The sequence below is a fragment of the Oncorhynchus gorbuscha genome, linkage group LG11 (genome assembly GCF_021184085.1).
Source record: "Oncorhynchus gorbuscha isolate QuinsamMale2020 ecotype Even-year linkage group LG11, OgorEven_v1.0, whole genome shotgun sequence".
NCBI classification, from domain to species: Eukaryota; Metazoa; Chordata; class Actinopteri; order Salmoniformes; family Salmonidae; genus Oncorhynchus; species Oncorhynchus gorbuscha.
The window spans coordinates 21298437-21326199 of NC_060183.1; the positions used below are offsets into that span (position 1 = coordinate 21298437).

The window sequence follows — 27763 nt, forward strand, 5'->3', positions numbered from 1 at the left end:
ACAAACTTGTAGTTTTGTCAGAATGATACTGAGACAACTAACAAAAAAAAGTTGTTTATTCTCCAAAAACAGACAAGCAAGTTCTGTTTATGAAAATGTTAGAATGATAATATGGACGAATGAGCAAAGTAAAAAGATATGGTTTTCAACAAGTCACCTTAATACACGAATAAAACCGTCACAAAATGAGCACAGATTAACATCGTTTTGCACTAAACGCTACAAAACATTTACGTTAAAAGACAAAATGGCACTGTTCTCTTGTTTACAACACTATGAATGATAACATCTCCACCAGCCTATACAGTAATGTCATAGCAAAAAGGTCTGGACCTCTTAATCAAGGGTGCAGTGTGAAAATGATCTTGTAGTATCCAAATAAACCATCACTGAAGTGAATCTTTAAAAATTAACACTGCATTATATATTTCTTCCAGGGTTGTGTTTCCTCAAGATAACCCATAGCCTGTATTGACTGATCATATCCAGATAAGAGTTTAACCTGATGGGTGATATTAAGCCAAAAGGGAGTCCAAATGCTATCTTGCTTTTTCAGACCCTCTGCCTAGAACCCATATGCCCTTGCACTACCTCTATAGTCTTCAGAACCAGCTTGACACCAAACGGCTAGTTCTTGTCGTCCTCCTTCTCCTCGGTGGGGTAAGAGTGCCACGTAAGCCGCTCCTCGTAGAAGGATATGACCACCTGTGGACACTTCACGTTTGCCTCCTTAGCGGGTACCAGGTCTGCTTCATCAGAGTTTTTCCTACAAGAACAGGCCGTGTGGAAAGAACCATGAGTTGGATGAGTACTTAAGTGGAGGGTTGTGGCTAGTTCAGGGATTGTAGTGACGCCATGAAGCATACAGATGCGGTCAAATATATTGGCACCATTGTATGATTCAGTTGGTTCTAAAATAAGTTTTAAAAAAAGTTGTGTTTACATGTGTATTTGTTTGATTTACAACCGCACAGGACCAAGACATTTAAAAAAAAAAAATGTATATTTTATTTTTGCATTTTCCAATTAAGAACATTCAAAACAAAAGTGAAAAGATATTAGACAACGATAGGACAAAGTGACAGTAACAGACGAGCGTAAAAAAAAATATATATAATTATATTAACAAAAATAAATAAGTAAATAGCGAGACATTGGATCACCTGCCGTAGGCTTCATATTATACTTTACGTGTGAAACATTATGTGAGGATTATATATAGATTCAATCAATGAGATGTGGGGGGAGATTCTCCATATAATCAAAAGGTTGCCAAATTCTGTAAAATGTCTTTAACTTATTCCTCAAGCAGTAAGTGATTTTCTCCAAAGCGATACAACTATTAACTTCCGATAGCCACATTGCAACTGGCAGGGAGGAATCCAATTTCCATTTCAAGGCAATACATTTCTTGGCAATCGTTAGCAATATTTCTGTTAGCTTTATAGTATGGCTTTGCCTAAGATTGGTGTTAGTAAAGTTACCCAGTAGACAGACCTCCGGGTCTAAAGGGAATGCAACCCCGTGAATTGAGGATATGGTATCGCATACCCCCTGCCAGAAACTGTGTAGTTTTGAACACTGCCAAGTGGAATGGAGGAATGTTCCTTCATCTGAGCCACATCTAAAACATAGGGAGGAGATATCTGGGTTGAACTTGTGCAGTCTAGATGGGGTGATATAGAGCTGATGGAGGAAATTAAACTGGATCAGTCTGTATCTGGAGTTCAATGTGGATGTAACCCCATCCCTGCATAGGTCACTCCATAGATCCTCATCAAGATCAATACCCAGATCTTTTTCCCATCTAAGTCGGGGTTTATCTAGCCCAGGCAGTGTTAGTCCTGACATAAGAGCATTGTAAACATGGGAAATGGTCTTGAACAGTGGTTGGTCTGCGTGGTAGAGTTGTTCAATAGGTGACATCTTAGGTAGGTTCCATTGTCCCTTGAGAGTCACCCTAATAAAGTTTTGTAGTTGTAGGTAGCTAAAGAAGTCCCTGTTAGGCAAGTGGTATTTCTGTTTCAGCTGATCAAAAGACATAAGAACTCACTCCCCGTAACAATGTTCCAGAAGAGTGATCCCCTTATCAGACCATGGTCTAAAGTTACTATTCTGGAAAAACATAGGGATCAATCTATTGTTCCATAAAGGGGTTTTAGGGGAAAGGAATCCCCCTCGTCCGAACAGCTCATGCAGTTTGCACCATGCCAGGACAGAATGTATGATTAAAGGGTTGTCTGTGATGGTTTTTATAGATTTTCTGTCCCATTTGTAAAACAAATCTGCTCCAGTGTCATTTACCTCGAGCTTTTCAATATTCAACTATGAGGGAGAGGGACGATTGTCAAACCTCTGAGCCAGAAACCTAGACTGTGCAGCCCAGTAGTACATTCTAAAATTGGGGAGGTTTAAGCCCCCTTGACTGTAATCAAGGGTCAGTTTATCCAGGCCAACCCTAGGGGTTTTGCCGTGCCAGATAAACAGTCTGGTCATCTTGTCGAGAGAGGAAAAAAATGCTGCGGGAACAGGGATAGGGAGAGATTGAAACAGATATAGAAACCTGGGCAGGACATTCATTTTAACTACATTGATTCTACCCAGTAGAGTGAGAGGTAAGTCCATCCATTTACAAAGGTCAACCTCCACCTTTTGCAACAAACTGGCCAGATTGAGTTTATAGAGGTTGTTCAGATTACCATCCACCATTATGCCCAAATATGTGAAGCCCATAGGCGACCATCTAAAAGGAAACTTGTGCTTGATGGTATGATGGTCAAAGACAGACAACGGTAAGATTTCGCTTTTATCAAAATTGACCTTATATCCAGAGAAAGAACTATAACACTAGTAGGATCTGCAAGTGAGAGAGGGAGTGTTCTGGGTTTGTTAGAAATAAGATAAGGTCGTCCGCAAAGAGTGATAATTTATGGGTATGGGGGCCCACCTCAAAGCCATGTATGTCAGGGCACGTTCTAATAGCCTCAGCCAACGGTTCGATGGTGAGGGCAAAGAGGTGGGGGCTAATTGGGCAACCCTGTCTGTTCTCCCTATAAAGAGGGAAAGAGGAGGAAGTAATCCCATTGGTAGCAATCCTAGCTTTAGGATATTTGTAGAGTGATTTTATCAAATTTACAAACACGGTACCTAAACCAAACTTTTCCAAGACGCGAAAGAGGAATGGCCATTCAACCCTATCAAAGGCCTTTTCAGCGTCGAGGGAGACTGCGACACTAGGTATTTTGTTTTTGTTAGCAAGGTGAATTATATCAAAGAACCTTCTGAGATTATTGGAGGACAATCTATTAAATTATGAAGCCAGTCTGATCTGGGTTGACCAACAGGGGAAGACATGACTCCAGTCTCTTAGATAGCATCTTGGTGACCAGTTTACAATCTGTGTTAAGGAGAGATTGGTCTATAGGAGGCGCACTTTAGCAGGTTTTTCCCTTTCTTGTGGATTACAGTAATCACTGCTTGAGAGAAGGACTCTGGAAAGCAGTTGTCTTCTCTGGCTTTTTTAAAGTACCTCCATAAGGTAGGGGACCAACAGCTCCCTAAATTCTTTATAGAATTCTGGAGGGAAGCCATCCTCCCCAGGAGATTTATTAGAAGGTAAGGATTAACGGCCTCCAACAATTCAGGAATTGAGAAGTGTTCACTCAGGCGCTCGCTGTCTTCCCCTGACAAGCATGGGAGGTTGAGAGAGGAGAGAAAGGAGTCAATCTCTGATAGATCATCGCTTGATTGGGAAGTGTAGAGGTCTTCATAGTATTTCTTAAAAGTATTGTTAATTTCAGTAGGGTCGAAAGATATCTCATTAGTAAGAGTTTCTATGGAATTAATTGTCCTCTTACTTTCCTCTGCTTTCAGTTGCCATGCCAATACTTTGTGAGCTTTCTCTCCAAGCTCATAATAACGCTGTTTTGATTTAGTGATGGCCCTCTCAGCTTGATATGTGTTCAGAATATTATATTTAAGTTTTTTATTTACCAAAAGCCTGTATAGATCTTTAGTCGGGCCTCTTTGGTAGGTTTTCTCTAGCTCGGAGATTTCAGATTCAAGGGCACTCAGTTCCGCACCGTGTTTTTTCTTCAGCCCTTTAAGTATAGGAAATAATCTGTCCCCTCAGATAGGCCTTCAATGTGTCCCAAAGAATGAAGCTGTCAGGAGCAGAGGGTTTGTTTGTCAAAGTAAAAATATTGATCTGCTCTTTGATGAATGCACAAAATTCAGGTTGCTTTAGGAGTGTAGAATTTAGTCTCCATCTATATGCTCCATTTACCTTGGTAGGAATGGAGATTGATAATACCAGAGGAGAATGGTCACTAAGCAATCTGGGGAGATACTCAACATCTAACACTCTATGAAACAGTTGTGTCGAAAGTAAAAAGTTATCTATGCGTGTGTGTGTCTTGTGTGGGTGTGAATAAAAAGAGTAGTCCCTATCCTGTGTGTGCAACTGTCTCCAGATGTCTAGTAAATTGAGATCTTTCATGAATGACATGGTGAGCTTGCCGGCTTTGGTAAGAAGTGAGGGTTTATCAGAAGACCTATCAAGAACTGTATCTAAGCAAAAATTAAAATCTCCAACCAGTAGCCATCCTGGTGGTGCTTGAGCAACCTGAAGGAAGACATTCTGAATAAACATATGGTCATCGAAGTTAGGAGCATAAATATTCAATAGGGTCCAGAACTTGAAGCTCTCAACCTGCTCCACTACAGCCCCGTTGATGAGAATGGGGAAGTGCTCGGTGCTCCTTTTCCTGTAGTACACAATCATCTCCTTAGTCTTGGCTATGTTGAGGGATAGGTGGTTATTCTGGCACCACACGACCACGTCTCTGACCTCCCTATAGACTGTCTCGTCGTTGTCTGTGATCAGGCCTACCACTGTTGTGGTAGGCCTACCAGATGTTTCTACAACTTGATTGGAGTCCACCTGTGGTAAATTCAATTGATTGGACATGATTTGGAAAGGCACACACCTGTCTATTTATAAGGTCACACAGTTGACAGTGCATGTCAGAGCAAAAACCAAGCCATGATGTTGAAGGAATTGTCCGTAGAGCGCTAAGACAGGATTGTGTCAAGGCACAGATCTGGGGGACCAAAACCTTTCTGCAGCATTGAAGGTCCCCAAGAACACAGTGGCCTCCATCATTCTGAAATAGAAGAAGTTTGGAACCACCAAGACTCTTCCTAGATCTGGCCACCCGGCCAAACTGAGCAATCGGGGGAGAAGGGCCTTGGTCAGGGAGGTGACCAAGAACCTGATGGTCACTCTGACAGAGTTCTAGAGTTCCTCTGTGGAGTTGGGAGAATGTTCCAGAAGGACAACCATCTCTGCAGCACTCCACCAATCAGGCATTATGGTAGAGTGGCCAGACAGAAACCACTCCTCAGTAAAAGGAACATGACAGCCCACTTGGAGTTTGCCCAAAGTCACCTAAAGGTCTCTCAGACCATGAGAAACAAGCTTCTCTGGTCTGATGAAACCAAGATTGAACTCTTTGGCCGGAATGCCAAGCGTCACGTCTGAAGGAACCCTGGCACCATCCCTACGGTGAAGCATGGTGGTGGCAGCATCATGCTGTGGGATGTTTTTCAGCGGCAGGGACTGGGAGACTAGTCAGGATCGAGGGAAAGATGAACAGAGTAAAGTACAGAGAGATCCTTGATGAAAACCTGCTCCAGAGCACTCAGGACCTCAGACTGGGGCGAAGGTTCACCTTCTAACAGGACAACGACCATAAGCACACAGCCAAGACAAGGCAGGAGTGGCTTCGGGACAAGTCTCTGAATGTCCTTGAGTGGCCCAGCCAGAGCCTGGACTTGAACCCAATCAAACATCTCTGGAGAAACCTGAAAATAGCTGTGTAGCAACGCTCCCTATCCAACCTGCAGAGAATGGGAGAAACTCCCCAAATACAGGTGTGCCAAGCTTGTAGCGTCATACCCAAGAAAACTCGAGGGTGTAATCACTGCCAAAGGTGCTTCAACAAAGTATTGAGTAAAGGGTTCTGAATACTTATGTAAATGTGATATTTCCTTGTTTTAAATGGCTACGTCTGTTTTTGCTTCGTCATTATGGGATATGGTGTGTAGATTGATGAGGGAATTTAAAAAATATATATTTTAGAAAAGGCTGTAACGTAACAAAATAAGGAAAAAGTCAAGGGTCTTAATACTTTCCAAATGCACTGTACATTTCTTCCTATGTAATCATATAAAGCATGAATGTTCAAGATAGCATGCATAGGTAATAGCAGGTCTGTGGAGATCTTCACAATTTCTGTAATAATCAGTTGAGAATCTTGAACAGCATTGATCACTTACGTTTTTTACTTTTAATGTAATCGCAACTGTTATCCAGGTCATTTGGTTCTGCTGTTAGATGAATCCTGCACGGTGATATCACATTAATCTGTTCTATAAATCAACAAGATATCTGACATTGTATTCCAATTTGAACTTTGCTGAGCTTTTAAATTCTAAAAAAGGTTATACGGGATCCTTGGAAAGTCACCCCATTTGAAGTTGAAATTTAAAATGGTTACGGTAAATGTTAAGGGTTTTTGGTTTAGTCAGAAATGACTAAAATCACCAGGAATTTGGCTAAAAATGTGTTTCATTTAAGAAATCTGTTCCCAAGTATTCCCACGAGAAAATAAAAAAAGAGATGATTGTGTCTCATTGTAATCAAGGTATGAATGATTGGATTTGAAAATAACGATCTCTTTATGGGCTCAGTTGTGGTCAATTTGCAGTTTACAAATGATTAGGTTCGGCTCTCCTACAAAAACCGACCAACGGCTTAATCTTTTTTCATTTTACCCCTTTTTCTCCCCAATTTCGTGGTATCCATCGCGCACCGCCACAGGAGTCGCTGGTGCGCGATGAGACAAGGACACCCCTACCGACCAAGCCCTCCCTAACCCGGGCAACGCTAGGCCAATTGTGCGTCGCCCCACGGACCTCCCGGTCGCGGCCGGTTACGACAGAGCCTGGGCGCGAACCCAGGGACTCTGATGGCACAGCTGGCGCTGCTGTACAACGCAGTACAGCGCACTTAACCACTGCGCCACCCTAGTTGCCTATTCCTGAGCTAGTCCATGCTGGTCAGACCAGTTTGACCAGCATCAGACCAGCATGGACTAGCTTGAAATGTATGCTGATCTATGCTGTTTGGGAATTGACAGGTAGACAGTATGCACAACAGGAGTTAACATGCTACTGCTCCATTATTAGGTCTAGTAAGCAGTATAAGTAAAGGTTCAAATAAATTCAAATGAATAGGGCGATTAAAGGCTATTACAAACCATTTCATGAGGAACATGAGTTCTCCAGTGGAGTCAGTGGCACCAATAATCCTTTCTGGATCCAAACCTCGAGCGAAGCCCCTTAGTTTCTCTGGCTAAAACACAGTGAATCGCAGTCAATCAATGTGACAGAGCAAAGACAAATGATTGCATCTGTGTACATGCGTCGGTCTTATGGACTTACGTCATCTTTTCTCTTCTTGGGTCGACTTTCTTCTCCTTCCACACTAGTCTCTGCAGACTTCCTCTTACCCACAGACTCATGGGCCGATTTCTGTTTCTGCAGAAACTGTGCAATCAGGTCGGGGCAATCCAAATTATCCTCTGGTTCCCATGTGTTGTCGTCACTGAATAAACATACAGGCAGGTGTTAATCAAGCCCGAAAACGGCATTGGAGGGAAAGTGGTGTTTTGATTGGTCAATACAAGCAATCCACACACTAGGGATATTGTGGAAACTCACTCCGAAAAGCCTTTCCACTTGAGAAGGTACTCCACTCTTCCTTTCACTACTCTTCGATTCAACACCTTTTCCACCACATATTCTTCTTCCTCCTCCTCTTCCTCCACGGGCACCACATCCTCTGCCTTCTTCTCAGCCGCCGCCGTTGTCATCGTCACCTGAGACTGGGTGGGGGCTGTGGGTGCAGGGGGATTGATGTCTGCAGCTGCAGGGGGATTGATGTCTGCAGGTGCAGAGGGATTGATGTCTGCAGGTGCAGGGGGATTGATGTCTGCAGGTGCAGGGGGATTGATGTCTGCAGGTGCAGGGGGATTGATGTCTGCAGGTGAAGGGGGATTGATGTCTGCAGGTGCAGGGGAAATGTTGTCTGCAGGTGCAGGGGAAATGTTGTCTGCAGATGCAGGGGTAATGTGGGCTGTGGGTGCAGGAGCAGCAAATCACGGCTCCAGAAAACGGCCACTCTGTTGAGGTGACACTTATACTGAACTTTTCACTAAAGGGGTAATCCGCAGTTGAAACAATAACAAAGCGAATTCCCCACCTCTGTTTTGGTAAAAAAAAAAAAAGCTAAGGGATGGCCTGGAGAAATGTAACCACTCTCAAATGCATATACTACAAGGACTGACCAACCAAGATATGAAAAGTATAGTTAAGCATGTTGATGTGTTTAATAACATTTACAATGTTTACAAACATTGGAGTAAAACAAGCTTATAGTTTGGGTTCTGAGGTGGTAAGACAGTTTAAGTTAATGAGGCATTTATAAAATATTTTCTTTAAGAATCAACGGGTGTACAGTCGGATCATGACCTAAATTATTGACACCCTTGATAAAGATGTGCAAAAAAGACTAAAATAAATCATACAAATACTGAGCTATATTGTATGCTCAATTATTTTATACTAATACACTTGTTCAGAGAAGATTTTGTTTGACAAGTAATAAAACAAATCTAAAAAAATATGTCAAAGTTATTACCACCCGTTTTCAATACTCTGGCATCCTCCCATTGCGAGTATAACAGCACTGAGCCTTTTGAAAATAGAGCTCTTTGGCCAGGCACACACCAAAAAATAACCCTTTTTTAAATGACTTGTTAAAATCCATTTCTGAATAATTGTACTGGTATAAAATGTTCCCTTTTTTTGTTGCATACAATATAGCTCAGTATTTGTATTATTTATTTGATAGTATTTTTTGCTCACGTTTACCACGGGTGCCAATAACTTCAGTCATGACTGTATAGCATTCCTTTATAAGTCCAAAAACGTATGTAGCAACTGCAGATTGCCCCTTTAAAGCCTAAAGATGCTAAGCTCTATGGCGTCTTGTGAGAGGTAGCATCACCTTTTGAAACGATATACTGTAATTCAGTGAAACACAGAGGTAGATGGGAAACTCACAACATCACGGAGTGCCACACATAAATGATAAACGCCTATGTTTACCCACTGCTGCAGAAGAAGATTTGTTAGTAGAAATAGCAGCTTGACTTTTGCAAAAACATCTACTCCCTTTACCCCTTACACAGACAAAACAGAGAAATGGCTTGTATATTTGAAAAATGTTATAAGACCTTCAGTGAGAGTGGGAGCATCATTAGAAGGTTCTGTAGACTCGCTCATACTCATCAGGTAGACCGTGGGACCAGCAGTTGGTTCCTGGTCAACGTCAAGAGTAGGGGCGATGGGGGTCAGGAATCAACAAGGTAGACAGGATTTTTAAAAAATAGCATTGGAGAGAAAGTAATTCATGAATGTCTACAAGTCTATACCATGTTTTACAGGGCTCTAACATGGGCCCTTGACGTAGTTGGGCAAAAAAATGTGAGAACTTTGGGGAGTGAATGGTATTTGCAGGTTTACTATGCCTAAATGTCACAGTAAGTTGTTTATTTTTGTAGATACTGAAAATGGATTTGCATCAAGAGTACCCGTATGCAAATTTCTAATAGCAAATGAGTACAGTGCTGGAGAGAAGCACAAGAATATGGACAGGGGTGGCCTCCGGCAGCTACAATTTTTTTTGTTGGGCTCAATTGACCACAGATGTTGCGGTAGCTCGCAAAATTACTGGCGCCATCATATAGGAGATATATAGTTTAAACACTTCCTTCAACCTGTGCAACAACTGGAGGGCAAGTAACCACTTACAATATGAGTAGGCCAACCGGTGATGGCGCTATTATTCCCTTTACGTTGTTTGTCATTTTACGACATGAGGAAAAAATACGCTCACTAGGGGGTCCTAAACTAGAAGGCATACAGTTTTTTGGGTATTTTAACTAACCCTAACTTAATTATCCTAACCTGCTACGTTAATTATTCTAACTTGCTGCATACGTTCACCTAACCTATTACGAAAAGTCAAATCTGGCAAAAGCTGTATTCAATTTAGTCAAAACCCTTCTAGGGGCTTATTTAGCGACTTAGTCGCTATATTTTGGTGAGTTTTCAGATACCTTCGGCGACTTCTATTGGTAAAAGAGTCGAGCGACAAAATGCAGCTACCTTTCAGATAGCCTTGGGGGAGTTTTGATAGCTTTAGCGAATTTTCCCCAACAATTATGCCGCAAACGAGAGTGGGAGAAGTTGTCTGTGGAACAGAAATCACAGTAACAGCGCACACACAGGCATAGAATCACAAGGGGAGGTGTGCGGCGGGAAAGGGGACAAAAACGCTACACGGGGGGAGGAAATCAGCTGTGCCGCAGCAAGGCAAATTGGTGCTGTGACGTTGTCGTGGAAACGGTCCTCTAGCGACAAGGCAAGGAGCCAATACAGATTCTTACTGATAAATAGTTGATTTATTTTATTTTTTATTTATTTAACTAGACAAGTTAGAGAACAAGAACAAATTCATATTTACAATGACGGCCTATGAACAGTGGCAGAACGACAGATTTTAACCTTGTCAGGTCGGGGATTCGATCTGCAACCTTTCGGTTACTGGACCAACGCTCTAACCACTAGGCTACCTGCCGCCCCAACCGAATCATTGTTGGCAACACTGGCTACAATACGAGGTGAACCAAAAATCGTTTAGAAACTCTGTGGTGATACGGCATCATGCTTGACCAGAGTACAAATAATCAGTTAGCCAACAAAATGTTTAATATCGTTTGAAAACTGAGCTAGTGGTCTAGCTACCAGTGTTCCCTGTTATTTACAGAGCCACGGTTCATCCCCGATTCAGACGAGCTCTCGAGTACTAGTTACACACGCCACTTTCCCCCATATTGGTTTCAATAGAAAACAAAAGCATCGCTAGCATGCACATTCTGAATGTGTTAGCTAGCTAGTTAATCCAACAAAGCGCAATGTATATATAAATGCATTCTTATCGTTCTGAAGGTGGCAAGATACTCGCTGTAGCTAGCTATAATTACATTATTTCCCAACACAAACGTGCAGGTAGCGAAGACTAGCAAGGATAGAATGCAACTCACCTCAAAACGAGTATTTCAAGAGGAAAAACAGTGTCTGTTTTCAAATGTTTATATGATTAGCAAAATAATATGGGTTATAATTTCTTATAAATGTGTTTAGTTTATTATCAATCAAATATGAGCTTGTGTAAGATAAATATCGTGTCCGCCCCCTTCGTCTCCGATCTCAAAAATTCTTTGTACACGTGCATCGATTCTACATTGTGTGGATTTCCCAACGTAACCAAAGTTATCTCATGTAGGTGTCTCAGATGATTTAGAGATTAGCTAGTCGGCCGATCTGCTCAGTGAGTGTACCAACGCGGTATTTGTCCGCTCCCGTTCGAACATGTTCGATTTTAACACAACATTTTCTACTAAATGTGTATGATTTCCTCCTGTCCATAATATTTTAGCTAATAAAGTCGAAAATGTCGGTGCTGTAACATTTATCATTAAGGGAAAATGGCGACTGTTTATTTATTTATTTAAAGGGTTTGAGTTTGCCCGGAAACGGAAATTGCGTCTCAATTGATGCCAAGGCATGATTTTAGTGAATTAAAATTTTGTCGAAACTGCGCCGAGTTCCGCAGATCTTTGTATTGATTGTAATTCGACACTTGTAGAATTAGTGTTTCTAAATATCGGTCGAAGCGCTCAACTCTGAATTGCTACTGTTAGCTAGCTAATTATTTATGGCTCTTTAAAACACATTTTTAAGAAGACGTTACAAATGTACTGACTTCATATGAACGTTACCAGCTAGCTTAGCCCAAGTTGTCATTCCAAAACATGATTCATCAGTTTGTTAGTCTAGCTAGGAAGTGTGGGTAAACAAACGTTAGTGTCAGTGACTTTTTTAAATTGTATCAACATTTATTTTTACAATGTGCCTACAGTCAAATACTTTCTTATTTTTTTTACACAGGAGTGGTTGTTGGTGGAGTTAAACCTATTTGCGTCTCTGTGCTATCAAGACGAGGAGGGGAGGCTATCTTGAGGGCAAATGGCAAGTGAAGGAATTCCTCCCCAATCTTCTGTTCCCATGGCTAACAGCAAAGAGAAGCAAAATACTAACAGCATTTGAGATATCGATGCGTACCCTTTTCACAAAGATTATTGTGGCCCTGAACCGTTGTCCTCATGTGACTGAGTGCTTTATTAGTGAGACTTGAGAGGTGCCACCTGTGGAAGAGAAGCATTGGCAGTTTCCACCTTTGCTGACTCGTTGATTCTTGCATTTTGTGGTTTCTTCTTTGTTTGGCAGATGTATCATGTGCAGCGTAGCCTACGGAACGATTATTAAGAATCACGAAAATATGTAAATTAGAGCCCGACCGAAATTAGATTCTTGCTTCCGATTCCAATACCTCTTTTACGGAGGCAGCAAAGTCACCGATATATCTGCCGATATAATTTTTTTTTAGAGGTGGAACTAAAAACATACTTTATTAAATTTATTTTTTACACAGATTGTTCTTCAAGGGATTAACAGATACTCTGAATGATGATTAAGAATCACGAAGAAGATGTAAGTTACCCTCATTCTCTCCCCATTTACTCTTGACACTTTTCTCCACTGTATGCTCTGGTAAACAAAACTGTTGGGTGAAATAAGGATACACAGTTGTGTCGCGCAATCATGGGAGAATCTCAATTGCATACTCCTCACGTCCTGTCCTCGCCTCCTTATCTAAATCCATTGATGAGAAATCTAAATGTCCCACCCCTCTGACCTAATCCTCCAATGGGTTTTGAGAAGGAGGCGAGGAGAGGACCCGAGGATGCTCAATTTGAGATTGTCCCCATGACATGGAACCATCAACACCATGTTGTATCACTTCCTCCTAGCTTGCAAGCTGTTGATTCACCAATTTAGCTACACAAACTGCCTGCAGCTGCCACTGTTAGTGAAAGCAGTCTTTTGTTTATCTCTGCAGGAGTTTGTTGCTGTGCGGGTCCAAGATCCTCGGGTTCAGAATGACGGATCTTGGAATTCATACGTAGATTTCAAGATATTCCTACATGTGAGTGTCCATTCACTGTCTAAACTTGACAAAGAAGCAGTTGTCTCAATGAGTGCGTAAGTCCTTATTAGAGCTGTAGATCCGAAGTAATCAGGAAGGGCTAGTTGGAAAATTCTTTACTCATGATGTGCATTTATCATAGATGAGTCAGGACCAGGAAAAACAAATTACTACTCCTATCACCAAATTAACCTACATGTCACTAAAGTGGAAGGCCTGTGGGTTAGAATGCTGGAGTTGAATGAAGGATAAATCTTGTACTCTATTCCTAATCATTTTCCTTTTAACAGAGCCAGAGACAACCTCTGACTTTCAAATGTTTATAAACCAGAAGTGTCATAAGAAAATGCATTAAAATATGAATGTTACAGAAAGTTCTATATATACTTTCCAGCCAGCACATGACTCCCACACAATAACTGGTCATTTTCCATAGCTGTCCATTATCCTCTTCAGGCACTGCACAAATGTGATTTGCTGCTTATCATTTCGGCACTAGAGGCCCAGCTCAAGGCCAAATTATTTTCAATTCACATGATGTTTCCCACTACATTGAAGTTATATTTCTAAATACTAAAAAACACTGTATGATCAACTAGACAAATTACACTATGAATATACTGAATATGCTTTACAGAAGTCCTCAGAGGTAAACATGTTTGTTATGTATTCTACAACTATCATGTGCCTTTTGTTAATCTCTGTTAATCTCTGCAATTCACTTTGCTCTCGCCATGATGTTTGACTCATGGTGATGAATAGCTAAACCAGCATCAAGCTATTTTGATGTAGACTTATTCTCGAACCCATAACAACATTTTGCGCTGGCTAGCTGGAGAAACTGGATGCTTAAAAGTAGACTCTGCGACATGATGTCGATGCAGAAAGTAAACCGCAGTGGGTCAATTTCCGCAAAAACGAAGAGCGTTGAATCGCGAGTCTCAACTTCTCCGCTGTTTTGGTGCACTGGCTACCACGCTGTAACAGCATGAAGCGAACCTGTGCACATGCGCAGATACTGTGTGACTGTGAGAGTGAAGTCTTACATCTCGCTCATCTCAATATCTGCGCTGCTGCTCGTGGCAAGGTTATTTTGCTGAGTCTACCTTTTAACATTGGACGGCTTTATTCAAATTGCTTGACAATCTAGTGTTGACCTTGTTCTCTGTAAACACAATGGAATCCTGCAGTTCAAATTCTTAATCTGTACTGTCCTTGTCCCTTCCTGACATTAGCCTATGTGCTTGATTCAGTCATCAGAAGGACATAATGCAGAACATTTTTTAAATGTGTCGAATACAACAGGTGAAATGTTTACTTACAAGCTCTCTTACAAGGAATTGCCAGACTTCAGCCACCCAAGCCATGGACTGTTCTCTCTACGACCGCCTGGCAAGGTCTATCCACGTACTCACATACACGCAGTCGCTATTTTATACTTCTATTATTATGTAACCTGATGCCTAGATACTTTACCCCTGCCTGCCTACTTACCTCAATTACCACATATTACTGCACGTTGATATGCTATTGGTACGCCTTGTACAGTGGGGCAAAAAAGTATTTAGTCAGCCACCAATTGTACAAGTTCTCCCACTTAAAAAGATGAGAGGCCTGTAATTTTCATCATAGGTACACTTCAACTATGACAGAAAAATGAGGGGGAAAAATCCAGAAAATCACATTGTAGGATTTTTAATGAATCTATTTGCAAATTATGGTGGAAAATAAGTATTTGGTCACCTACAAACAAGCAAGATTTCTGGCTCTCACATACTTGTAACTTCTTCTTTAAGAGGCTTCTCTGTCCTCCACTCATTACCTGTATTAATGGCACCTGTTTGAACTTGTTATCATTATAAAAGACACCTGTCCACAACCTCAGTCACACTCCAAACTCTACTATGGCCAAGACCAAAGAGCTGTCAAAGGACACCAGAAACAAAATGGTATACCTGCACCAAGCTGGGAAGACTGAATCTGCAATAAGTAAGCAGCTTGGTTTGAAGAAATCAACTGTGGGAGCAATTATTAGGAAATGGAAGACATACAAGAACACTGATAATCTTCCTCGATCTGGGGCTCCACGCAAGATCTCACCCCGTAAGGTCAAAATCACAAGAATGGTGAGCAAAAATCCCAGAACCACACGGGGTGACCTAGTCAATGACCTGCAGAGAGCTGGGACCAAGGTAACACAACCTACCATCAGTAACACCCTACGCCGCCAGGGACTCAAATCCTGCAGTGCCAGACGTGTCCCCCTGCTTATTAAGCCAGTACATGTCCAGGCCCGTCTGAAGTTTGCTAGAGAGCATTTGGATGATCCAGAAGAAGATTGGGAGAATGTCATATGGTCCGATGAGAACAAAATATAACTTTTTGGTAAAAACTCAGCTCGTCGTGTTTGGAGGACAAAGAATGCTGAGTTGCATCCAAAGAACACCATACCTACTGTGAGGCATGGGGGTGGAAACATCATGCTTTGGGGCTGTTTTTCTGCAAAGGGACCAGGACGACTGATCCGTGTAAAGGAAAGAATGAATCCAGATCTCAACCCCATAGAAAATCTTTGGAGGGAGGTGAAAGTCCGTGTTGCCCAGCAACAGCCCCAGAACATCACTGCTCTAGAGGAGATCTGCATGGAGGAATGGGCCAAAATACCAGCAACAGTGTGTGTGAACCTTGTGAAGACTTACAGAAAACATTTGACCTCTGTCATTGCCAACAAAGGGTATATAACAAAGTATTGAGATAACAAAAGTTTATTGACCAAATACTTATTTTCCACCATAATTTGCTAATTAATTCATTAAAAATCCTACAAAGTGATTTTCTGGATTTTTTTTCCCCCCCTCATTTTGTCTGTCATAGTTGAAGTGTACCTATGATGAAATTACAGGCCTCATCTTTTTAAGTGGGAGAACTTGCACAATTGGTGGGTGACTTAATACTTTTTTGCCCCACTGTATATAGCTGAAGTTCTTGTGTGTTTTTCTTTTCCTTAACTTTGCATCGTTGTGGAAGGTCTTGTAAAAGAAAACACACAAGAACATCAGCTATATACAAGGAGTACCAATCGCATATTTAAACCTATTCAGCCTGAGGGAGAAGAGGCGCTGTTGTGCCCGCATTGTGAGTGTGGACCATGTTAAGTCCTCAGTGATGTGGCCACCCGAGCAACTTAAGTTATTGATCCACTTTTTTTATGCTGGTTTTAACTTTTGGTTTTTACATAATGTCTCCGCCATCTTTTCCTACGACCGAAACAAATTCTGGACATCAAAACAGCCGTTATTAACCTCAATTTGGATGAACATTTCTACTTGAGTTGGCAGCTCTAGACAATCTGTTTACTCCGGACCAGGCCCTAATCCCTGGACTCAAAAGAGGAAGCGGTGGAAAAAAGAGGCAGGTGTATTTGATGACTCAGCAAAGGTCGTAGCGGGACTACTTGTCTGCATCTGTGTACCATCCTTGAAAAGCGGTAACTCTAGCCTTTAGCATAGTGCGGATGTCACCGTTAATCCAAGGCTTTTAGTTCGGGTAAGAACGCACTAGGGGCGACAATGATTAAATGACAGATTTTTTCAAAAAGTTCATCATCCCTTACTGAACTTTTTAAAATCATTTTATTTTGAAAAATTACACAACACAAATATAAACACAACAATTTCTACAATTTTAACGAGTTTCAGTTTATATAAGGATAAGAGTCCATTTAAATAAATCTGTACCACAACCTCACCGCCACCATGGGGCACTCTGTTTACAAGCAAACCGCTCACCCACACAAAGCCATACACGTTGTCTGCAATTTGCCCGGTACAGTTGAAACCGGGATTCATCCAAAAAGAGCACACTTCTCCAGCGTGCCATTGTCCATTGAAGGTGAGCATTTGCACACTGAAGTTGGTCACGACACCAACCTGCAGTCAGGTCACAGGCAATCCCGCAGGTGAAGAAGCCAGATAGGGTGGTCCTGGGCTGCCGTGGTTACATGTGGTCTGCAGTTGTGAGCCCGTTTGGACGTAATGCCAAATTCTCTAAAATTATGTTGAAGGCTACATATGGTAGAGAAATCAACATTAAATACTTTGGCAACAGCTCCGGTCATCATGCTAATTGCATGCTCCCTCAACTTGACATCTGTGGCATTGTGTTGTGTGACACAACTTCCCATTTTAGAGTGGCCTTTTATGGTCCCCAGCACAAGGTCCACCTGTGTAATGATCATGCTGTTTAATCAGCTTCTTGATATGCTACACCTGTCAGGTGGATGGATTATCTTGTCAATGGAGAAATGCTCACAAACATGGATGTAAAGAAATTTGTACACACAATTTGAGAAAAATAAGGTTTTTGTGCGTATGGAAAATTTTGTGAATCTTTTATTTTAACTCATGAAACATGGGACCAACACTTTACATGTCGTGTTTATATTTTTGTTCAGTGTAAAATCATGGTGCAGTAACTACCACAGGCCCTGCTCATCAACATCATAAAGGGAAAAATAAACAAACATCTAATGCAACAATGCTTTTTGTGTTTAGTAGGAGGAGATATGCGTCTTTCAAATGATTTGCCTTGGATATAAAGCGCTCCGCACGTCATGGTCATTAACAAATAGAAAAATGGTAGAGCGAGAGACACAGGGAATCAACAGCAGTGAAGTCGTGTATGGCAATAGACGGCAGGGTAGCCTAGTGGTTAGAGCGTTGGACTAGTAACTGGAAGGAAGTTCAAACCCCCGAGCTGACAAGGTACAAATCTGTCGTTCTGCCCCTGAACAGGCAGTTAACCCACTGTTCCTAAGCCGTCATTGAAAATAAGAATTTGTTCTTAACTGACTTGCCTAGTTAAATAAAGGTAAAATAAAAAATAAAATAAAAACGTTGAAGTTAAATGAGAAGGTGATGATATGCAAACTTTGCGAGGTGGACTTGCGCTACAGTGGCAGTACAGGTGCAGTGCTGAACGGGTTGACCCAACCCATTGCTGGCAGGATGGAGTGAGAAAATCACAGCACTGATTTACAGAAATTGAAGTTGATATGCAATGGTAGAGGATGTCAGCTTCAGAACCCCAATGTAGCATTTCTCTATCCTGGTTCTGGGGAACCAAAGGGGTGCATATCTTTGTTTTTGCCCTTTTTGATTCAACTAGTCAACTCATCACCAAGCTAGCTTGACTTGCTATAAAGTTAGAAACAAGTTGAGGAAAAAGTAACTAAAGAAAACATGTTTTTATTATCATCCGAAACAATATATTTATCCTTTCTTGAATGAGAAGGTCATATTTTGCAATCTCCCAAATTAAATGCATTTATAAAAGAACTAATGTCCTGGCCATTAGAAATTCTGTTTGGGCCAGTAGGTTTGAGTAAATGTATCTAAATCCATGTAAGAACATGCTAATGTAAAAGATGTCTAGTCGTTATTAGCCTGGATCAAATCCAATTTTATTTGTCACATACACACGTTTAGCAGATGTTAATGCGAGTGTAGGGAAATGCTTGTGCTTCTAGTTCCGACCATGCAGTAATATCTAACAAGTAATTTTAACAATTTCACAACAACTACCTTATACACACACAAGTGTAAAGGAATGAATACGAATATGTACATAGATATAAATAAATGAGTGATGGCTGAACGGCAGAGGAAAGATGAAGTAGATGGTATAGAGTACAGTGTATATACATATGAGATGAGTAATGTAGGGTATGTAAACATTATATATAGTGGCATTGTTTAAAGTGGCTGGTGATACATTAGTGGCTGGTGATACATTTATTACATCAATTTTTCCATTATTAAAGTGGCTGGAGTTGAGTCAGTATGTTGGCAGCAGCCACTCAATGTTAGTGATGGCTGTTTAACAGTCTGATGGCCTTGAGATAAAAGTTGTTTTTCAGTCTCTCGGGCCCCGCTTTGATGTACCTGTACTGACCTCACCTTCTGGATGATAGCGGGGTGAACAGTCAGTGGCTCGGGTGGTTGTTGTCCTTGATGATCTTTTTGGCCTTCCTGTGACATCGGGTGGTGTAGGTGTCCTGGAGGACAGGTAGTTTGCACCCGGTGATGCGTTGTGAAGACTTCACTACCCTCTGGAGAGCCTTACGGTTGTGGGCGGAGCAGCTGCCGTGCCAGGCGGTCATACAGCACGACAGGATGCTCTCGATTGTGCATCTGTACAAGTTTGAGTGTTTTTGGTGACAAGTTTAATTTCTTCAGCCTCCTGAGGTTGAAGAGGCGCTGCTGCGCTTTCTTCACCACGCTGTCTGTGTGGGTGGACCATTTCAGTTTGTCCGTGATGTGTACGCAGAGGAACTTAAAACTTTCCACCTTCTCCACTGCTGTCCCATCAATGTAGATGGGGGGGCTGCTCCCTCTGCTGTTTCCTGAAGTCCACTAGCATCTCCTTTGTTTTGTTGACATTGAGTGTGAGGTTAATTTCCTGACACCACACTCCGAGGGCCCTCACCTCCTCCCTGTAGGCCGTCTTGTCGTTGTTGGTAATCAAGCCTACCACTGTAGTGTCGTCTGCAAACTTGATGATTGAGTTGGAGGCGTGCGTGGCCACGCAGTGGGTGAACAGGGAGTACAGGGGAGGGCTGAGCACGCACCCTTGTGGGGACCCAGTGTTGAGGATCACCTGGGTGGAGATGTTGTTACCTACCCTCACCACCTGTGGGGTGGCCCGTCAGGAAGACCAGGACCCAGTTGCACAGGGCGAGGTCGAGACCCAGGGACCCAACAGCATTCTTACATAGGTATTTCTCTTGTCCAGATGGTTTAGGGCAGTGTGGTGGCGATTGTGTCATCTAAACTTGTTTTCAGATTAGCCTTGTAAAAAAACCCAGCTACAATAAATGCAGCCTCAGGATATGTGGTTTCCAGTTTACATAGTTGAATGAAGTTTAACTATTTTTTTTTATTGTTTATTTAAAAAATATATATCTTATTTATTTTTAAATTACCCCTTGTCCCCAGTTTCGTGTTATCCAATTGGTAGTTAGTCTTGTCCCATCGCTGCAGTTCCCGTACGGACTCGGGTGGGGCGAAGGTCGAGAGCCGTGTGTCCTCCGAAACATGACCCAACCAAGCCGCACTGCTTCTTGACAGGATGTCCGCTTAACCCGGAAGTCAGCCGCACCAAAGTGTCGGAGGACACACTGGCGAACGTGTCAGCGTGCATGCGCCCGGCCCACCACAGGAGACGCTAGAGCGAGTTTGGACAAGGACATCCTGGCCGGCCAAACCCTCCCCTAACCCGGACACCGCCGCCCCATGGGTCTCCCGGTCACGGCCGGCTGCGACAGAGCCTGGACTCTAACCAGGATCTCTAGTGGGACAGCGATGCAGTGTCTTAGACCACTGCGTCACTCTGTAGGCCCTAACGTGTATTTTTTAAATTTGGTACATGGAATTTTATGTGCACTACGGCGTCACGCATAGCCTTATACCTGCAACAAGGACATTTGATGGAAACACACCTCTGGTGGGAAAATAGTGGACTTTGTTTTTATGCATATTTTATGTGCATTTTTTGAATATTTGCATAAATCTGTCGCTAATTGGATGGAAACCTAGCTAATGAGAAACCCTCAGTGGTAGCCGTCTTTCTAGCCTTTGCCATAGCGTGGAGGTCACCGTTAATGTAAGGCTTTTGGTTTGGCTAAGAACGCACAGTGACTGTGGGGATGTTGTCGTCTAAGCACTACCTGATAAAAGCAGAATAAGTCCTAGGATAGATGTTAATATTTTCTAGAGCGGAATGTTATCGATGAGAAGCCATCAGTTCAATGGGTAATTGATTATGGCTCAAGACTAAATGGCTTCTCTGAAGCAGACTGTGTCTCATTCTGTGGCAAGACTGGCTGACACTTCAGATTTTCCACCCCTCTTTGCCTTTAGAACAGCCTCAATTCGTCGGGGCATGGACTCTACAAGGTGTCAAGCCTTCCACAGAGATGCTAGCCCGTGTTGATGCCAATGCTTCCCACAGTTGTTTCCGAGTTGTTTGTATGTCATTTGGGTGCTGGACCTTTTCTTGACACACACTGGAAACTGTTGAGTGTGAAAAACCCATCCGTGTTGCAGTTCTTCAGTCAAACCGGTGCTCCTGGAACCTACTACCATAACCCGTTCAAAGGCATTTCAATGTTTTGCCTTGTCCATTCACCATCTGAATGGCACACGTACACAATCTGTGTCTCAAAGCTTAAAAATCCTTCTTTAACCGGTCTCCTCCCCTTTATCTACACCGATTTGAAGTGGATTCACCTGGTCAGTCTGTCATGGAAAGAGCGGGTGTTCTTAATGTTTTGTATACTCAGTGTAAATGTCAATTTTGTTTTCCAAATAGTTATCAATACTAGGGACAAAGGTGGTTGGGCTAGAGCTGGGACGATAAAGCTAAAATTACTGACACAGACATTACCCTCTTACCGAAGCAATTTTGTTTACCATTATTTGGTCAACAATAGTCTCGCTTAGCCATACCTCAAATTCACCCCTACTTTGAAGGTCAGGAGAATTTTGCATTAGCCGAAAGGGCTATAATTGTCTCCTGGAATTTATATTGAATATTACATTTAAAGAACCCTTCCCCCACATGCATGTAGAAGCAGTGCTGCGTGCTCGTCACTGTTTTTCGACCAGGTAGGACACATTTTGCAGAGTTGGTGCGTGTGCAAGATTGCAACATTGTAGAAAATGGAAGAAAACCTTGAGGAAAAACGTAATTCTGTTTTGCGAGAGGTGTGCTCTATAGACAAAATGAAGTTGAAGGCATTTACAACTCCTCTGCTTGAACCAATGACTGTATGGCTTGAACACTTGAACACTTTCTGCCCAAGCAAGGCAGTTGATTGGTTTGACGTGTTGCGAGGCTTCACTGATTGACACAGTCTTCTTCCCCCTTTTAGCTACTTTGTGCCATTGACTTCACCAAGCTTTCCAATTTGGGAAGCCTGGTTCTCAATGAGGCTAGGTCAACAGTAATGTGCATTAACCTACTTCCTGCAATGAAAATATCTGGCCTGTCCTGGTATCGCTGCTGGCTCTCACTCCCTCTCCCCTTTGTGCACGAAGTGAAAGGAGAGATGCATTTTGATAAGCACACACACATGGAAGTTGAGAAGCATTTTAAAAATATAATTGAGGCAAAACACGTAAATAAATGTTTACTGCTAAAGATACAAGTCTCACTTTTCTGTGTGTATAAACATATTGTTACTCTCAATATTGAGGAAATACCATCACTTGGCAGAGTATGTAATGGAGATGAACATTTTTGTAGGACATTACAATTACTGTTCGATCAATTAAATGGCTATCCAGCACCAATGTCATATTTAGTTAGCAATCTAGCTCATGTGTTTTGAGTTCCCGCTTCCTCAGGTGGGTGAAGTATGTCGCATATATCCTAGACCAATATGCCCCAAAAATATGCAGGCATATTGATCTGTAAAGAGCCTAAAATAAATCGGCTCATTCTGAATCCTATTTTGACATGTTGCACATCAAAACATCCATCGATGTTCCCTGAACATGTTAGATAAATAGCTAAATTCTTTCATGTCTTACTTGGGACTGGAAAAAGTCCGTCTAGAGCCCTGCCGCTAATGGAAAGTAAAAAAGTTGTATTTATTGCTATCGTGCAAAATGTATCAATTTATCAGTGTGACTTTTTGTCCATATCTCCCATTGGTATTGTCTGTATCCACATGACATTATGGTGCACCCTCTGTTTTTACTCACAGACCAACAGCAAGGCTTTCACGGCCAAGACGTCATGTGTGCGCCGTCGCTACAGTGAGTTTGTCTGGCTCAAGAAGAGGATGCAGAAGAACACTGGCTTGGTGTAAGTCATAGCAATGTCCCCCAATGTGCATGGCTTAACTCCTCCTTTTTTTTGTAGAAAAAATAATAATTTGAAACTTTTAATGTGAAGTTGTCCTGTTCTGCGCGCTTTGGGTTATTCTTTGTCCTATAGACCTGTCCCAGATCTGCCCAGCAAGCCCTTCTTCTCCTCTAGTGGTGAGGACTTCCTGGAGAAGAGGAGGAAAGGCCTGCAGTCCTTTCTGGACAAGTCAGTTCCTCTCCTAAGTTAATAATTAGTTACGACTTCACCATTTCAATTATAGTGCTTGGTTGTTCCCTCTAATGGTCATTATATTGTCATACCTGAAATGAGCACAAAGGAAACAAAAAAACATGACTAATCAGATAAAATGAGACCCCAACATTGAGCATGACATTGGCGTACGTTGTTTGTCTTTCTTCAGAGTGTGTAGCATGACAGTATGTCTGTCAGATAGCCAGCTCCACCTCTTCCTGCAAACCCAACTGCCGGTTGGTCACATCCTGGACTGTGTGCAGGGCCACACCCCCTACACTGTGACAGAGGCCATCCTCACCTACGGCTCATCCAATGAGGGCCGGGTTCCAGAAGAGGACTCAGCCCAGGACCCGATTCTTACTCCAGTTCCTTATGAGTCCATGGAGAGGTAAGACTGGAGTGTCAATAGATCAAATAGCACAACTGTCCACACAGACACAAATGAGTTGTAGTTTTGAGTTCAAACTCCTGGTGTGCTCCCGAATAGACTTGAGTGTGTTCAGTAAACAGTGGTTTAGGCCAGTATTCAATCTGGTCCGTATAACTAATTTCCGATTGAGCCAACATCTGCAGCGTTCACTTTGAATGCAATCTCCGCGACCGCGGTAATATTGCCTTTATGGTGCCTAGCCGAAAAGGACTGATTGGCTTGAATCCCGGCAGATGCAATGTTTGGTAACAGAATGGTGATTTGTGCCATCCTTCTGTTACCAATCTTTGCATCTGCACTGTGCTTCAAGTAAAGGGAAATTGTTAAGTAGTCCTTGTGCATAGAGTTTTATGGTTTCTTTAACTTCACAATCATTGTATTTTTTTATTTACATAGTGGGGCAAAAAAGTATTTAATCAGCCACCAATTTTGCAAGTTCTCCCACTTAAAAAGATGAGAGGCCTGTAATTTTCATCATAGGTACACTTCAACTATGACAGACAAAATGTGAGAAAAAATCCAGAAAATCACATTGTAGAATTTTTAATGAATTTATTTGCAAATTATGGTGGAAAATAAGTATTTGGTCACCTACAAACAAGCAAGACTTCTGGCTCTCACAGACTTGTAACTTCTTCTTTAAGAGGCTCCTCTGTCCTCCACTCGTTACCTGTATTAATGGCACCTGTTTGAACTTGTTATCAGTATAAAAGACACCTGTCCACAACCTCAAACAGTCCCACTACAAACACCACTATGGCCAAGACCAAAGAGCTGTCAAAGGACATCAGAAACAAAATTGTAGACCTGCACCAGGCTGGGAAGACTGAATCTGCAATAGGTAAGCAGCTTGGTTTGAAGAAATCAACTGTGGGAGCAATTATTAGGAAATGGAAGACATACAAGACCACTGATAAACTCCCTCGATCTGGGGCTCCACGCAATATCTCACCCCGTGGGGTCAAAATTATCACAAGAACGGTGAGCAAAAATCCCAGAACCACACGGGGGGACCTAGTGAATGACCTGCAGAGAGCTGGGACCAAAGTAACAAAGCCTACCATCAGTAACACACTACACCGCCAGGGACTCATCCTGCAGTGCCAGACATGTCCCCCTGCTTAAGCCAGTACATGTTCAGGCCTGTCTGAAGTTTGCTAGAGAGCATTTGGATGATCCAGAAGAAGATTGGGAGAATGTCATATGGTCAGATGAAACCAAAATATAACTTTTTGGTAAAAACTCAACTGGTCGTGTTTGGAGGACAAAGAATGCTGAGTTGCATCCAAAGAACACCATACCTACTGTGAAGCATGGGGGTGGAAACATCATGCTTTGGGGCTGTTTTTCTGCAAAGGACCAGGATGACTGATCCGTGTAAAGGAAAGAATGAATGGGGCCATGTATCGTGAGATTTTGAGTGAAAACCTCCTTTCATCAGCAAGTGCATGAAATGTGGGGATGAAATGTGGCTGGGTCTTTCAGCATGACAATGATCCCAAACACACCGCCCGAGCAACGAAGGAGTGGCTTCGTAAGAAGCATTTCAAGGTCCTGGAGTGGCCTAGCCAGTCTCCAGATCTCAACCCCATAGAAAATCTTTGGAGGGAGTTGAAAGTCCGTGTTGCCCAGCAACAGCCCCAAAACATCACTGTTCTAGAGGAGATCTGCATGGAGGAATGGGCCAAAATACCAGCAACCGTGTGTGAAAACCTTGTGAAGACTTACAGAAAACGTTTGACCTCTGTCATTGCCAACAAAGGGTATATAACAAAGTATTGAGAAACTTTTGTTATTGACCAAATACTTATTTTCCACCATAATTTGCAAATTCATTAAAAATCCTACAATGTGAATTTCTGGATTTTTTTTTTTTTTTTTCCTCATTTTTCTGTCATAGTTGAAGTGTACCTATGATGAAAATTACAGGCCCTCATCTTTTTAAGTGGGAGAACATGTACAATTGGTGGCTGACTAAATACTTTTTTGCCCCACTGTACATTTTAAAGTGAAAAATCAGTCTTGGCGTCAATTTGTTACCCAGACTTGCATTTCAGGTTGTACATGTCGGTATAAAGGTCATGTTGAGTGTTGTTACTTCATGGCCTTCTCGTTCCCCATAGCCCTGTTCCTCATCTACCTACCCTGCGATGTGAAGAGCCCCTCACCCCTGTGAACCTCACCTCCAGTGAGCCAGAGGGCCTACGGACTGAGAAGTTCCTAGCTGACCCCCATGACATAGACGCTGTAGAGTTCAAGCTCGGTGAGAACACTTCCTCAGAGGTCACCCAAGAGGACCACGATGTAGTCCATGTAGAGGCCGCCCTGGAGACACACAGCCCAGTGGAGACTATCTATAAGTGGGAAGGCCATGAAGACTCTACCCCAGAAAGGTGGTGTGAGGTGATCCACCACCAAGGGGATTGTCAACAGCAGACACTTGTGGAAGCGTACTCTGAAAAGTACACCGGCTTGGAGGAGGAGTGTGTAATGGAGGTGAAGAATGAGAGGGTCATTGAGGAGACCCATACAGACACGACTACACAGACAATCCCTCCCAAACAGAGTAGCCCAGAGCTAGACATCCATGAGGAAACTCCTCAAGATGGCCTAAGGGAGACCGTTCTAGAGGACCTTAACCCTGCGGAGGAAGCTCAAGAAACAACCTCCGAAGGGGACAGTGACAAAGACATAGTAACAGCCATTGAGCTGGACAGCCAAGGACACAAGGATGAGATCAACTCCCACGTAGAGATCAGCCTAGAGGTGGAAAGTGTTGATGACTCAACCCAAAAGGTAGAAATCGATGACTCATCTTGAGGTGGAAAGTGGCGATGAGGCAACCCAAGGGAAGACTCCCTTGGACATTCAACAAGTAGATAATCAGCTGGACACAACAGAAGAGGTTGATAGTGATGAGGAAATTAATGGAGAGGACGGGGAGAGTCTTGGGAATGGGGAGACTACCACAACCGATGGGAGTAATAAGGAGAGCGACAACAAGGACACGAGACAAATGGCTACATGGAGTCAGCTCCTGAGAAGGGACATCACAAATCAGACCACACAGAAGCAGAAGAAGTCATCAACAACAGACATTCTAAAGTCTGAAACTAACCAAGATCCCTCACATGAAGAAATAACACCTGAGGTACCCAATGCTCAGTGGACCAATGGTGTCAAAGTCGGAGAGGGAATTAGTCTAACTCAACCAGCTGTGTTGCCCCAATGGCATTGTGGCAAATCATTTGGCAGTTAATTCACATGCCTTCTGAATGCTGTGTGATCCAGAACTGTGATGCTGTTTAAACGTGATTACTTGAGTTTGGTGTGGGTGAATGCTACTCAAGACACTTGCAACTTATCATGCAATCAACTTTGACTGTGTCTTATTCATAAGTTCTGGGGGGGAAAAGTGTCATCCTGCATGCGTTCCCTTAGCCATTCTGTGTTGCTGTTGTGGGTCGGGTTTCTGGGTTCAGCTTGAACAAACGAGGATGAGTGTCGTTCCACCTAAAAGCACAAGAATTGTGCTGAAACAGGTTTCATTCCAGAAACATTATTCTGTGGAAATGTAATTTGATCTCTGAGAAATAAATACAGTACCTAACATCCCTATTTGAACCATCATTCTTCCTGACAAATGAGTAAGATGTGATCCAAATCCACCCATGGATCCCCCCACACTACACCAATCCCACCCCAATAACCAGTATACAGTATCAGTTTGCTATGTCTGACATTAACATGCGCCTTGTAGTATTGCTTTTTCATATTATGTAAAGTCGCTGTTCCTGACTGCCACACCATGTCATCAGTTTGGCTAGTCTCCTGTGTTTATTAAATGGATCACAACATTTTCTTTGCAACTTTGGGAAGTAAACCAAAAGCTTTTGCTCATGATCATCCTCCCAATTCAAGCCAGTCCTTCAGTTTGTCCTTCTTCGGCTTAATCTGTGTCCAGG

General features: G+C 42.4%; 2 protein-coding genes across 6 annotated transcripts; one reads left to right on the plus strand and one right to left on the minus strand.

The window, feature by feature from the left end:
- Window positions 1-38: 38 nt before the first annotated feature.
- Window positions 39-11655, minus strand: cbx1b (chromobox homolog 1b (HP1 beta homolog Drosophila)). 3 transcript variants are annotated; one of them, XM_046368876.1, is made up of 6 exons: window positions 11235-11655; window positions 9363-9447; window positions 7786-8200; window positions 7507-7669; window positions 7323-7417; window positions 39-766 (listed from the first exon to the last, which is right to left on the minus strand). In XM_046368876.1, the coding sequence occupies exons 2-6, from the start codon at window positions 9415-9417 to the stop codon at window positions 628-630; spliced, it is 867 nt and encodes a 288-aa protein (XP_046224832.1). In that variant the 5' UTR covers window positions 9418-9447; window positions 11235-11655; the 3' UTR covers window positions 39-627. The 3 variants fall into 3 exon arrangements, with proteins under 3 accessions (XP_046224832.1, XP_046224833.1, XP_046224834.1); XM_046368877.1 differs by lacking the exon at window positions 9363-9447 and having other exon boundaries at window positions 7786-8246; window positions 11235-11639; XM_046368878.1 differs by lacking the exon at window positions 11235-11655 and having other exon boundaries at window positions 7786-8246; window positions 9363-9422.
- On the plus strand, window positions 10472-27413 carry snx11 (sorting nexin 11). Of its 3 annotated transcripts, none has more exons than XM_046368873.1 (8): window positions 10472-10811; window positions 12142-12222; window positions 12686-12744; window positions 13154-13240; window positions 23010-23110; window positions 23243-23338; window positions 23535-23756; window positions 25922-27413. In XM_046368873.1, the coding sequence occupies exons 3-8, from the start codon at window positions 12718-12720 to the stop codon at window positions 26616-26618; spliced, it is 1230 nt and encodes a 409-aa protein (XP_046224829.1). In that variant the 5' UTR covers window positions 10472-10811; window positions 12142-12222; window positions 12686-12717; the 3' UTR covers window positions 26619-27413. The 3 variants fall into 3 exon arrangements, with proteins under 3 accessions (XP_046224829.1, XP_046224827.1, XP_046224830.1); XM_046368871.1 differs by lacking the exon at window positions 10472-10811 and adding an exon at window positions 11736-12053; XM_046368874.1 differs by lacking the exon at window positions 10472-10811 and adding an exon at window positions 11736-11948.
- The last annotated feature ends 350 nt before the right edge of the window (window positions 27414-27763 follow it).

Excerpts from the sequence above, each read along its gene's own strand:
- cbx1b (XM_046368876.1), bottom strand. The coding sequence starts at position 9,417 with ATGAGTATGAGCGAGTCTACAGAACCTTCTAATGATGCTCCCACTCTC. Across the intron at positions 7,418-7,506 it reads CCAAGAAGAGAAAAGATGAC|CCAGAGAAACTAAGGGGCTT; the intron begins GTAAGTCCATAA and ends ACTGTGTTTTAG. Across the intron at positions 767-7,322 it reads CTCATGTTCCTCATGAAATG|GAAAAACTCTGATGAAGCAG; the intron begins GTTTGTAATAGC and ends CTGTTCTTGTAG.
- snx11 (XM_046368873.1), top strand. The coding sequence starts at position 12,718 with ATGATGATTAAGAATCACGAAGAAGAT. Across the intron at positions 12,745-13,153 it reads TTAAGAATCACGAAGAAGAT|GAGTTTGTTGCTGTGCGGGT; the intron begins GTAAGTTACCCT and ends TTATCTCTGCAG. Across the intron at positions 13,241-23,009 it reads ATTTCAAGATATTCCTACAT|ACCAACAGCAAGGCTTTCAC; the intron begins GTGAGTGTCCAT and ends TTTTACTCACAG.